The 12,725-nt window shown below is 38.7% G+C and overlaps 1 protein-coding gene across 1 annotated transcript in view; it reads left to right on the forward strand.

The window, feature by feature from the left end:
* The window catches only part of CNTNAP4 (contactin associated protein-like 4), a 302,601-nt gene that overhangs the window by 201,062 nt on the left and 88,814 nt on the right, over positions 1–12,725 (forward strand). Inside the window, exons 9-10 of the mRNA XM_012641517.1 lie at positions 1,153–1,302; positions 8,338–8,509. Coding sequence (XP_012496971.1) covers positions 1,153–1,302; positions 8,338–8,509 — 322 coding nt within the window. The remainder of the gene's footprint in view (positions 1–1,152; positions 1,303–8,337; positions 8,510–12,725) is intronic.

Below are 12,725 nucleotides of genomic sequence, written 5' to 3' on the forward strand. Positions count from 1 at the left end.
AATATTTATAGAAAGAGATAGTTGATTCTCATTATTTATAATACTTTCGTCACACTAAATTAGGGAACACAGAACCCATTGCTCCTACGGGAAATACAGAGTTGGTTAGCTTCCTGCAAGCCTTTGATGACAGCATTTTTCTCAGCCAATCAATAGATAATCTTGTTTTATGTGTGTTTCTGTTTGAAGACACCTCATTTAGTATATGCTGTTGATTCACTAGCATTGGACCCGTGGTTTACAATGCTGTAACTCGTGCCTGGATGAAGCTTATCCAGCACATGAACTTTCTCCAAAAGACACATCGCAGTCTTCTTGAACTTAGGCACACTAGGTGACACTTCGGTACTATGTTTGGGGGCCACTTTAAACAGCAAAATCACTGACAAACTTATAAAATTCAAAGAAGTTGTTTAGCATTCATAGCTAAAACAATAGGGCAGAGCGTTGCCCTGTTTGACCTCAACGAGAAACATGTGCACAGGGCAACTCAAAGTCTTGGTGCTCTGTGCATGTCCTCACGTGACTGAGAAAGCTCCTGCAAGTATTGATTTGGGGGTCATAAGTTTTAGCAATTAGTCAAATTCTCAAATACAAAATCTACAAATTATGAGGGTCAGTTGTGTATGTATGGTTTTACACACTGCTTTATTTTTTTACCTTTATATTATACTTGTAAACTTACTCTGTTTACTAATAGTCTCTTCAAATATTTTCATAATGATTGATGATATGGTTTGCTAAATATTCTATCAAAATATCACAACAGGTGACTATGAAAAAGTGCAAAGTTGCAGGTAAAGAATTTTATTGGGTATAACCTAGAATTTTAGGAAACGTCTGTACTCTTCCTAAACTCTTCCCCCCAACAGGTAAATTACATGAATGGAAGCTGAAAATCAATCTATGCCAAATGATTGAAAGGTTTCAATCATTCAAAGTTGTCCAGGTTTGGGAATTTTGTAAAGCATCATTTTCCACATAGAGCATGCTGATTTCCCATCTGTCTTCCTTTTCTCTCTTTCTTTTTTTTAAATTAATAGATGTAAATACTGTAGCCAATTGAGTGGTGTGGATATTGCAGTTTCTAACCAACTGCTGATAGTGTCCACTGTAGAGAGGGAGTTCTTTAACCAGTTTCATCTCCCCCAGGTGCTGGATTAAATGATGGGCAATGGCATTCCGTCTCTTTGTCTGCTAAAAGGAATCACCTGAGTGTGGCGGTGGATGGCCTTGTGGCTTCTGCTGCTCCTTCGCTGGGACCTGAGCAGTTTTATTCAAGTGGCACTTATTATTTTGGAGGTAAGAAAAGGGGTCAGGTTATATGGGGAATTGATCCATATTTTCATTAGTACCCCAGTGTCTTCGGAAAGTCATTATATTTTAACCTGTTACTCCTAAGGAATAATTTCTCACTTTCTTTGAACATGACAATGTTGAGTGGATCAAGATGAAAGGTCATGACTTAAAATGCATTTTTCCAATGTGTATTGACTTATGTTTACAATTTCTATAATTACATTGATTTTAAGTAGGCCACTCTCTTCAGTTCTTACCTTCAAACCTTGTTATATTTTCCTAGTGTTAAATGGTCCTTCTATGTCTTCTTTTGATTTTATGGGCAGATTTAATTGCAGTATTTTCCTGATAATGCCTCTTAGCTCCTTCAGAGCATCCCTATTACTTCCCCACTGCCTAATATACAAGGACAATACCATGCCAGTGGACAAATAATTTAACTTAATTAGCCATAGCAACCTATTCTCTTGGCTAAGCAATAATGCACTGATACATTTGATGAAATCCAGGCATCAGCCTTCAACACCAGGTCATCTCCCTTAGAGAACAAAAGCTAATGAAGCATTTACCCGCCTGGTGGATGTTTGATTGAACTAAAAGCTTGGAAAAAAAAAAAAAAAACCTGGGAAATGGAAATGAATCTTTATCACTGGAAAATTAAAACAAAATGTTCTTTGCCATTAGAAATGCAAAGTCGTAAACCTGTCAGTAGTAAGGCTCACTGCTAATCGTGACTTGAGGTGTTTCTTGTATTAGCATTGTTTTTTTGTTGTTCCGTTGCATTTTAATAGCTGCTTCTGTCTGAAATCATTTTTGAAGTTGATAGAAGGAGACCAGTCTTTATTATTCACCAGTAAAATATACTTTCTTTTCTAAGAATTGACAGTGAACACACAGCCCATGAATCAGTTCATCTTAAAAGCGCAGGAACAAACAAACAGAAACCCTGCATAATCCATTATTGTGAATGGCTGCTTAGGGCCAACAATCTTAAAAGATATAATTGCTTTCTTTACTGAGATTTGTTTATTTCTGAACCTGGCTGTTTATAAAACCTTTTGGAATAAATGATTGATTTTATGGCAATCCATAGGAACACATTCTTTTAATAAATCGTAAGATATATAGAACAATTTAACCAAGAGCTTTCGCTTCAAAGGAAAAGATTTAGAAGCACTAAAAGAGATAAGGAAAAAAATCCAGGCATATTGTTAAATGATGCAAAATAAAAGACTGGATAAAAGTGTTTGTAAATCATGAAAATAGAATCATCATTCTTAAAATATTTTACGTCCTTCATGTTCAGGTTTAACAATGCCTAGCTATTTTATGTAAATTTTTACTCTAGTGATCGCTTTTATTCATACTGTAATATTATTTTATAGTGAAATATATCACATATGTACTCTGTAATTTTGCTTGTTTTTATTAGGATACATAGGGTCTACAGTATCTATATTTTTAAAAAAGATTTTTGGATAGTTTTGGATTTACCGAAAAGTTGCAAAGACATTTAGAGAGTTCCTCTGTATACTCTATATCCAGTTCCCTCTATTGTCCACATCCTACATCATATATACATTTTAAAGATTACTAACGGTTTTAACATAGCTACACATGCATCCCTCTGCTAAAGAAAGAAGATTATCAAAGCACATTTGTCCATTTAGGATCATATCTTTTGATGTCCTAGGTAAACACTCTCCTGAATTTGAGGTTTATTCTTCCCTTCAAGTTCATTATAATTTTACATCTATTAATACATTCCTAAATAATATACCATGGAAGCCTCCACAATATAATTCCAACTTCAAGGCCTTTTTAAAAAAATAACAAATCTCAAGTCTATTTAGGTATCTCTGTTTATTCAGTTATCATCTCAATTGATGTTCTTCCATACCGGAAGCTGCTTGACCTTTGTAGGAGATTCTGTTGGTCACTAAATACATGCCCCGCAAAATGCAGACCACCCTAACATTTCTAGGGCTGAAAGCAAGTGTTCGAATGAAATTGAGAGACTTGCTTTTCAGCTCTTCTCTACTCTGCCCAGCCTTGTGCTTCCAGGGCCTGGTTTAGGAAGTCCATCTTCCTGGATGGAAGTCTGCTCAGGGCTTTTGGCCTGGAAATTCTGGATTATGAGAGTGGCCTGGAGGGGAGAGGGTTCCAAGCAGGCACATCATCTTCCCCTGTGAGGCCTTCTGGGACTACAGGCAAAAGCATGGCTGGAGGAGGGCTAAAGTAGGGTCCCCTAATATGCAGGACTGGCACAGGGACCCTGATTGCCTGGGTGGTACTGGTAATGGTGTGACCAACTCTTCCCTATTTTAGCTGAAAGTCCTGCATCCTGGTAACAACTCCTGTCCCTGGGCAAACTGTGACAGTTGTTCACCATAGAAATCCTTTTGTTCTATGCAGATGAGAGCCCCCTCTATCACTAAGATCTGTTTTAGCCAGGTGGAAGGCGTTTCTTAGGTAATTAATTCTTTGGCCAGTTTATCTTCAAGTGAAAAATTATCCCATGTTCTGGGATACATCCCATCAGTTCTTCTTCTTTCTAAATTCAACTGCACGTTTCCAATTGTCTTATCAGAATACAGTCAGTCTAACCTGCCTGCAAAGGAGTGCTCTGTTCCAACAGTCCGGGTTATAGCTCTACCCTTTGCCAGCCTTGAGAGTGGCTGTCGTATTGGGAAAGTGGACTGCTCCTGAACTAGCAGCATTCTATATATGCCACGCCAAATTTCCACTACCCATCCATCACTTTTTATTTTTTAGTTTTTTTTCCACCCTCACATGAGTGCTTTTCAAAAAGTCAGACTGCATTGTGGCACATTGTGCTCAGCTTTTATCATTTATAAATTATAAATTTTTAATCTAGGTTCTCCAGAATGAGGATGGCTGAGTGTCTAATGTCTGTAAATTCCCCTATAGAATCTTTGCGCAGTGTGTAACACACCACACAGCACAAGCTGGGGGTACTAACCGTGAGCAAAATTCTTACATCCCCCCTCCCTTGTGCAAAGCAAACATTCTCCATCCAATGAACTGACTACACTGCCGTGAAGTCTAACCTGACATCTCACTTCTGGTACAGTGACATACAGTGATAATTTATCTGTTATCCTCAGAGGTGTTTAACATGCTGACTGCCTCTAGTAATGGATCCATCCATTAATTCAGCATTAAGTATTCTCCAGAAAGCTTCCTATTTTAGGACTTTCCTCTTAAATTGGGTTCAGTGCTAAACTTCTCTCTGATATTGCATTATATTAACTGTGGTTACCTCTTATCATAGACTAATGGGGACTAACCTGGGTTGAACCCTTCTTTGTTCTTAGAATCTCTTTTTTTTAACTGAACATTGTAGCTGGGAATGTGAAGTGCCTCGTGATATGTTGGTGTGCTTTCTGTAAAGTTCCATGGTCTTTCCTTGTGACTCTGGGTTTGTTTAGTTTCGTTCCCTATAGGTATATTGCACAATTTATTCAATTCTGAAATAGTTGGAGATGTGTCAGGAAACACCACCTGGAGAAAGGGAGATTAGCAGAGGTTGTTTATATTCCTGGCATATTGTAGTAGCTTCGAAATATTATTGAACTATTATCCTCTCAGTTTTTATCCTAACATTTTTAATTGGTTTATAAGTCATCCAGAATACATACGGTGATTAAGGCAACTATATCTTATACTACAGAAGAAATTTAAGCACTAGAAATGTGTGTAGTACCATTTCCAATAAATTAACACTCAAAAAGCTTTGATCGCTTTTTTTTTGATCTATTAATATTAAATTGAAAACTTCAAAGTCTCCATTAGGTTAAAATATAATGTTTCAATGTGCCTGATAGTGGTTTTAAATTGGAATGCTGGCCTTCACTTGCCATGTAAATGTATTTTGTTAGGAAAAACAAAGCATTAAGGAAAAATATTCTCAGTCAGATAATTTAATTATAATGGAAATTCCCAGATAGAAAACTAGCATAGATTATACAGGAATTAGGAAGTCATTTCTTCTTCCTTTTTGTTGTTGTTGTTCAGGTAAATGCAAGTCTTATTTCTATTTTTTTTTTCTTATTTTAATTTCAAAATATTTAGAGGTACAAAAGTTTTTGTTATATAGATACCTTGTATAATGCTTAAGTCAGGGTTTTTGGTGTGTCTCTCACCAGAATAATGTTCACTGTACTCAATAGGTAAGTTTTTATCCGTCAGCCCCTCTCAGCCTCCCCACTTCTTGATTTCCCATGTCCTTTATATCTCTTTGCACCCATGTGCACTCATCGCTTAGCTCCCACTTACTAGTGAGAACATAGGGTGTTTGGTTTTCGATTCCTGAGATACTTCACTTAGGATAATGGCTTCCAGTTCATTCCAAGTTGCTGCAGAAGACATTATTTCATTCCTTTTTATGGATGAGTAGTATTCCATGATGTGTGAATGTATGTGTGTGTGTATATATATGTGCGTGTATATTTATCTATATATAGATCATGTTTTCTTTATCCACTCATGAATTGATAGACACCTAGGCTGATTCCACATCTTTGCAACTGTGAATGGTGCTGTGATAAACATTAGGGTATAGGTGTCTCTTTTTATAAAATGACTTCTTTTTTGGGAGAATACATACCCAGCAGTGGGATTGCTAGTTCAAATGGTAGGGCTACTTTTAGTTCTTTGAGGAATCTCCATACTGTTTTTATAGAGGTTTTACTAATTTGCAGTCCCACCAACAGGGTATAAGTGTACCTTTCTCTCTGCATCCACCCCAGCATTTATGTTTTTTTGACTTTTTAGTAATGGCCATTCTGATACGGGTAAGGTGGTATCTCATTGTAGTTTCAATTTGCCTGGGTGCATCGTGGAACCTTGGCAAGTGCCTGGGCAGGTCATGGGACGTGGTCCAGTGTTGGGGGATCTTTTTGTGGAGTGGTAAGCTGGTCCCCAGGCTGCTGTTGGAACATTGGGTGGGGGACTAAGTGAGTTCTTCTCCACAGAGGCAGGCATTGTGGAAGATTGTTCTGCCCAAGTCTCCCAAGACCGTGCCAGTGGCTGCTTGACAAAGCTATCTAAGTGATGGCCGCAGGTGTCAGGGCTGTGGGCATTTGCTCCACCCAGGTCTAGATGTGCTGGCAGTATGTGGTGCCAAGCAACCTGTGGCTAGTGGGTCCATGGTGGAGAGCTGGACTATACGTGTGGTATTGCCTGGTGCTGGGGGGCATGGACCTCTTCACTGCACAGGGGCTGGGGGATTGTTCCACTGGTCAGTGTGCAGGTTGTGGAGGCATGGTCTGCTAGCTGGCACACAAGACCAAGAGACATGGCCTCCCTCACTGCGTGGGAGTCCCCAGGGGTGTAGAATTCTGCATGGTGCATAGGGCCCAGGGGGCTTGTTCTTCTGGTTGGTACATGGAACCATAGGGGCGTGGCCCACTGGTCGGGATGCAAGTCTGGGGCTGTGGCCTGGCGGTCAGCACATGGGGCTGCTTATTGGCTGGGACTTTCTCCTCACACAGGTCCCACTGGGGCTGCTACTGTGCAACCTCCTGAGTGGTGTCAGTGACCACTCTGCCCAAATTCCCTGATGGGAGGCACTCCTGGCTCCCAGCCATAGGCCAGCCAGAGCATCTGCTCTCCTTGCTCCCTTCCCAGCCAGCAAGGGGCAATGTGGGGGCAGTTGCAGCAAAGCGGATCCCTGTGTAAGACCACAGGGTCTCCAGACCTGAGAGCTCAGAGTGGCATCAGCTGTGGCAACCCGGGAACAGAGGCCAGAGGGTCTCTGCTGAGCCCGCTCTCCAATGCAACTTCACTATACAGTCCCCAAGCAGTTCCTGAATCAGCAAAGAGGCTCATGGTGGTGACTCCCCAAGGTCAAGTTGCAGTGCCCATGTCGGGTGTGTGGGGCCCTGGGCCTTTCTCTTTTGTTCCTTCCCCATGTGTAGGGGTCTCCCCCAGGTACTTTCCGTTCTTGGTGAGTGAAACTCTCTGTCCCTGTGTCCTTCATTCTGGGTATCTCCCACCACTTCTCTGATGATTTACGGTGCTCTCTCCAAAAGGTTCCATCCCTAGGTGGGCATCTGCTTGCAACTTTCGATCCTCTCCTAGATAGCAGTGTGTGCTGGCAGCTTCTATCCGCCATCTTGGCTCCTAACCCATTGCTTGGTTTTTGAAATTGTAATAGTGATTGACAGCCATAATAGCAAAGAAATATTAATGAAAAAATAGAAACATAATATTAATATATATTCATACTCCATAAAATTATTTATTTCACTTGGATAGAAAAACATTTAGAAAATCATTAAACCACAGACAATAATGGTTAACATTAAAATTATATTTCTTTATTATTTAAATAATTTTAAACAAATATAAATAATTGCTAGAAAAAATCAGTATAAATAAAAAATTGTCTTATGAGGCAAAGCATAAATAAAATCAAAAGGTGAAATGTTTTTGACATTAAGCCATTAGAATTTATTAAAATACTTGTGTATGTTGCTCCTTTGTGTATAGAAAAATATTTAATTAAATGAACAGTTGTTAATTTTATTCCATGTCATATAACTCCTTTTCCAAATAGTTAGCTTTAAATATAAAAACATTTCACCATTATTGATGTATCTTTTCTGTGGTGAACATTTTCATCCTTTCTGTTCTTAGTCTTGTAGTCTGAAAGACTAACTTCCCGTGTTTATGTTACATATAATTGAATACTGCTGACTGGCATGTTTAGGATTCTGGAGCTAATACGTATATTTTTAAAATTGGGATCAAGCTAGTATCCTTGCACGTGATTATTGTAGTACTAGTGACTTCCTGTGAATCCTATGTAAGTGAAGAAAATACACTCTGCGTGAATTGCAATTTGTAATTTGGATCAAACTAATAATGACTACAGTTGGTTTATTTCTCTCCTTTAATACAGAAAATAATCAAATGACTGTTTCTTTTATTTTTTTTAATAAAGTGTTCCACGATACTGAATCCTGATTCATTATGATGCATACTGGTTTTACTTTGTTTTGTTTTTATCAGGTTGTCCTGACAAAAGCTTTGGATCCAAATGTAAAAGTCCACTTGGTGGATTTCAGGGATGTATGAGACTCATTTCTATCAGTAACAAAGTGGTAGATCTGATTTCAGTTCAGCAGGGGTCCCTTGGGAACTTCAGTGACCTTCAGATAGACTCATGTGGCATCTCAGATAGGTAAGGACAATCTCGCTTGTTTATTTTGACCTACTTTCAAACTTTTGGCAACAGATGAAAACATATATATATAATATACGTATTTGTGTGTGTATGCAAAATGAGTAATTATTCTCTCCTCTTTCCCATCCTCTTCTATTCCACAGGAAATAGATTGTATGTACTTTAGAAATAAGAAAAATACACCTTTTGTTTTATGTGTCATGTTTCAAATGATAAAATTTAGAAGATAAGTGGCTGTGTTGTTTATATGTACACATCCCACCAAAGATAATGTTGGTGATGCTATAATTTTAGATGGGTATAAATATATCAAAAATATATTATTAAACTCAATATATTAGGACACCTGAAGAGTAAAATTAATCATCATGTGCCAGTACATCAGAGACCTATGTGGTCAGTTATCAAACTGGCTTTTGCTATCCTGACAGTTGAATAATATTTTCAGAGGCAGGGGAATTTAACTGGTTACTTTTCTTCTAATGTGCTTCTTTAACAACCCATTAACATCTTCTCTGCAGGGAAAATGTATTATAAAGGAACTCCTCCTTTAGAAAAGCTTGGGGCTATGGTATTGATCAAGGTGTAAGCAGGATCGAATAGTTTCAATAGGAACATCAACAGAGGACATGGCAAGGCAGGATTTGAGAGCTAATTGTAGATGACAAACAACTTGAAAAATAATAATTAATAGTTAACAATAATTAATAACTGTGTTTTGGCACGAGCAACTATAGCTAAATAATCTTGCCAGTCATGCTTTAATATCAAAGCTGTTAATTTTAATTATCGAGTCGAATGGAATGTCATCACCATTACAGATTAAACAATTTTTTAAACAGTGTGACAAAATTAGACTCTACCCTGTAGTAGTGCTCAATATGTATTTTGAATAAATACATAAATTACAGCTTGAAAAGTAACTTTTTTACTTGTGTGAAACATTTTGTCGACATAAAGACTCATCTGTTTATATCCAATAGATCACTTAGGTAATGCCTGTTAATCCTCTTTTGAACACTGATACATACTGTATTATGTCCAGAAAAAAGTAATGATAATAGTACTTAGCAATAGATTAGAAGGACATACTTTCCTTTTCACAAATATTTATTTATTTAAAACAATTGGTAGAGAAAACAATTCTTTCTATAATGAAAGATGATATGTAAAGGGAGAATTTAGACAGTAAAACGCATTTGGCTTGATTTGGGGATTAAATGGCTTCTTGATACATTCATTGTGACCTTGTCCATAGTTACAACCATATTCAGCTCTGGAACCTAAAACCTGGGTTGGGGGAGGGTGTGCAGCAAGGCTTCCTGGGCCTGGTCTCTCAAGGTGGGGGGCTCGCTCACAGAGGAAGGGAGTCCTCAAACCCCAAATGGGTAGCAGCCATCAGGGAACCATCAGGGAAACTCAGTCATCCCCAGTGTGAGTGATAGTGCATGTTGATGATCTCAGACTGCAGACAATTCCTTTGGTACAAGTAGCTGCACCCTTTCTCCTTTGTGGATGTGTTCTGGAGCTGCCATTTTACCCAAAGACTGCATGTTGCCTACTTCCTGGATGTGCACATTTTTGTAAAATAGGGGATGATATAGCACAATTGGAGAATACATCATCAGTACTATACCTGAAAAGAGCTTTTCAGAAATAGCAAATTATGGTTAGATTTTTGACTATCAATGCTTCTTTAAAAAGAAAACAACAACAAACTTTTAGGCTAACAGTAATCCTAGCAACCTTCAAAAATACAGCAAAAATCAAAGTAACATTTGTATACCTTTTAAATTTCCAAATGTATCTCTAAACCCTTTTTCTTATACTCAAAAGAAAATATATATCTATTTACCTTGGTCTTATATGCTATACCTACTGACAGAGTTTACAAAGCTTCGTTAAGTAGAGTCTTTTAAAAAAAAAAAAAAGTATACCAGGCTCTATGCTAAGCACTTAACGTAAATAAGTATTTAAATCAATCCTCACAAAATCCCTTAGAACCTGTTTTTAATAGTATTTGTTTCTTATAAATATGGAAATAGATACGCAGAGGGGTTAAGTCAGTTGGCCAAGGTGACACGCCCAAGAAAAGGCTGAACTCAGCCTCAAATCCAAGCACTCTGATTCCAGGCCATGCCATGTAGCCTCCTTGGGTGCAAATTAACATTTATGGTGGTTAATATTTAATTTATGCATAATAAACATGTCATTTAATGGTTTAATAAATTATAATTTAAAACAAGCAGTAACATTAAAAACGTATTAAAAATCTGACAGGAACTTAAATAATGCAGGGATTTTTTTTACTGTAACTGACTTTAAGTGGGATCAAACTTACATAAAGGTGTAAACAGAAACACACACACACTCACACTGACTGCACTGCTATTCATGTACCCTGCACATACATGCACTAACATGCTCATAACATGCAGCCTCTCCCACACACACACATACTCAAGTGTTCACACACATATCCAAAAGCTCCTCGCATGCTCATGCACCAGCCTTACACACATTTACAAAACTCCTCACATGTTAATCCACGCACACACATGCTCACACTCTTCACACACCTACACCGTCCTGACACACTCCCACACTCATGAGGTCATCCCCGCCCTCCTCACATACCCATATCATCCACACATACACACACACACACACACACACACACACACACACACACACACACAGCTGCAGCCCTCACCTGTCCTCCGTGGACTTGTAGTAGGGAGTGGCCCTCAGTCTGGTGGGTGAGGGCAGAACTGTAAAGGCAGCGGCTCTCCACGTCCCTATGTCTGGGGCTGAACCACGAGTGGGCTGGGGCAGGACAATGGCTGTTAAGACATCAATATTTACTAACTTGTTCCACCTAAACCACTTATTGAATAAGACCATTACATATATCATTTGATATCAACTTTTTAAGAGCAAGAACACCAACTGATTGGGGAAGGCCACCATCTCAGCCACCAATAGAGACCACTTACCCTTCCCCAAGCTCAGCGAGGACGGGGGTGTGGTCTGTGCCTTGACTCAAATGACACCCAGGCTGCAGAGACCCCCCGACAAGAACTAAGAGGCTGTTGTGCGACCATGTCCACCTCACGACCTCAGCAGGCCAGCACTGGTCTCCTGGCATCCTTGGCCTCAGCCCTCGCACCTCCATGCTGTCCTCCCAATCTGTCCCTACCGCCTGGCCTTCAGGTTGGGCCTCCAGCTTCCATCCTGCTCTCCTCCTTCTGCCTGGTCCTTGTCCTCCTCCCTGCAGAGTCTCTGTCCACAGCCCCCTCCCCTCCCTCTCCTCTTCTCCCAAGCTTGCCCTTGTTGCTGCTCCTGTATGCCTCAGGTGGGGTTTGGTAGTCACTGTTGTCCTAGCATTTATAGGTCCCTAACTTTGTTTAGCGTCCCTAAATGAGATAATGTAACATAGATTTTACTTTAATATCATTAATTCCAACCTTTACATTGAATGAAAGGCTTTTGAAATTTAAATGGGAATGGACAGGGAAGCAGGAGAAATAAAAATCTTAGGCATCACTTCAGGTTTGGGTGTGGTGATGTATGCATTTGTTCCAGTTCACAAGCAGTGGTGATAATGATACAAATGTTTAAGGAAAAGCTTTCTTGGCTAGAGAAAATGGGTTAATGAATTGTCTCACTTTGTATTAGAATGACTAGGGAGGAGACAAGTGTAAAATACAATTGTTTAGAACGTTGGTGAGAATGGTACTTCACTATCCGATGTAAATTGCCCGAGGTTACTAGCAGTCAAACATTACTATATAATGAATTTAAATAAAATTCACAATCCAGTTTTTCACATTTCAATTAAACAATGGACAAAGTGTAATCTGACTAACAAGAATAAGGAAAAATAAATTCAGCCAGTTTTTCAGAAGCAGATCAAATAGAAATAGCATATGTAGCACAATAATTAAAGATTCATTCTTTTGGATTTTAGGCAAAGCCACTTATCTCTCCTTTTTTAAAACATGGTTTGAGGTCTGCTCTGTCCTTTTCTGATTTGATTACCAACTAGGATTGTTATTATTTTAATATTTTAAAATCTCTTTTTTGGATTGCCAATGATTTGAAATGCTTAAAAAATTAAATACATCCATTAAACAGATTCCTGTGAATCTTTAAAAATGCTAAAATACATATAACCTTAATGGACATGGAGACATGCCCATTATTAATTTTT

This window comes from Propithecus coquereli, unplaced genomic scaffold, assembly GCF_000956105.1.
Source record: "Propithecus coquereli isolate 6110/MARCELLA unplaced genomic scaffold, Pcoq_1.0 Scaffold165, whole genome shotgun sequence".
Taxonomy (NCBI): domain Eukaryota; kingdom Metazoa; phylum Chordata; class Mammalia; order Primates; family Indriidae; genus Propithecus; species Propithecus coquereli.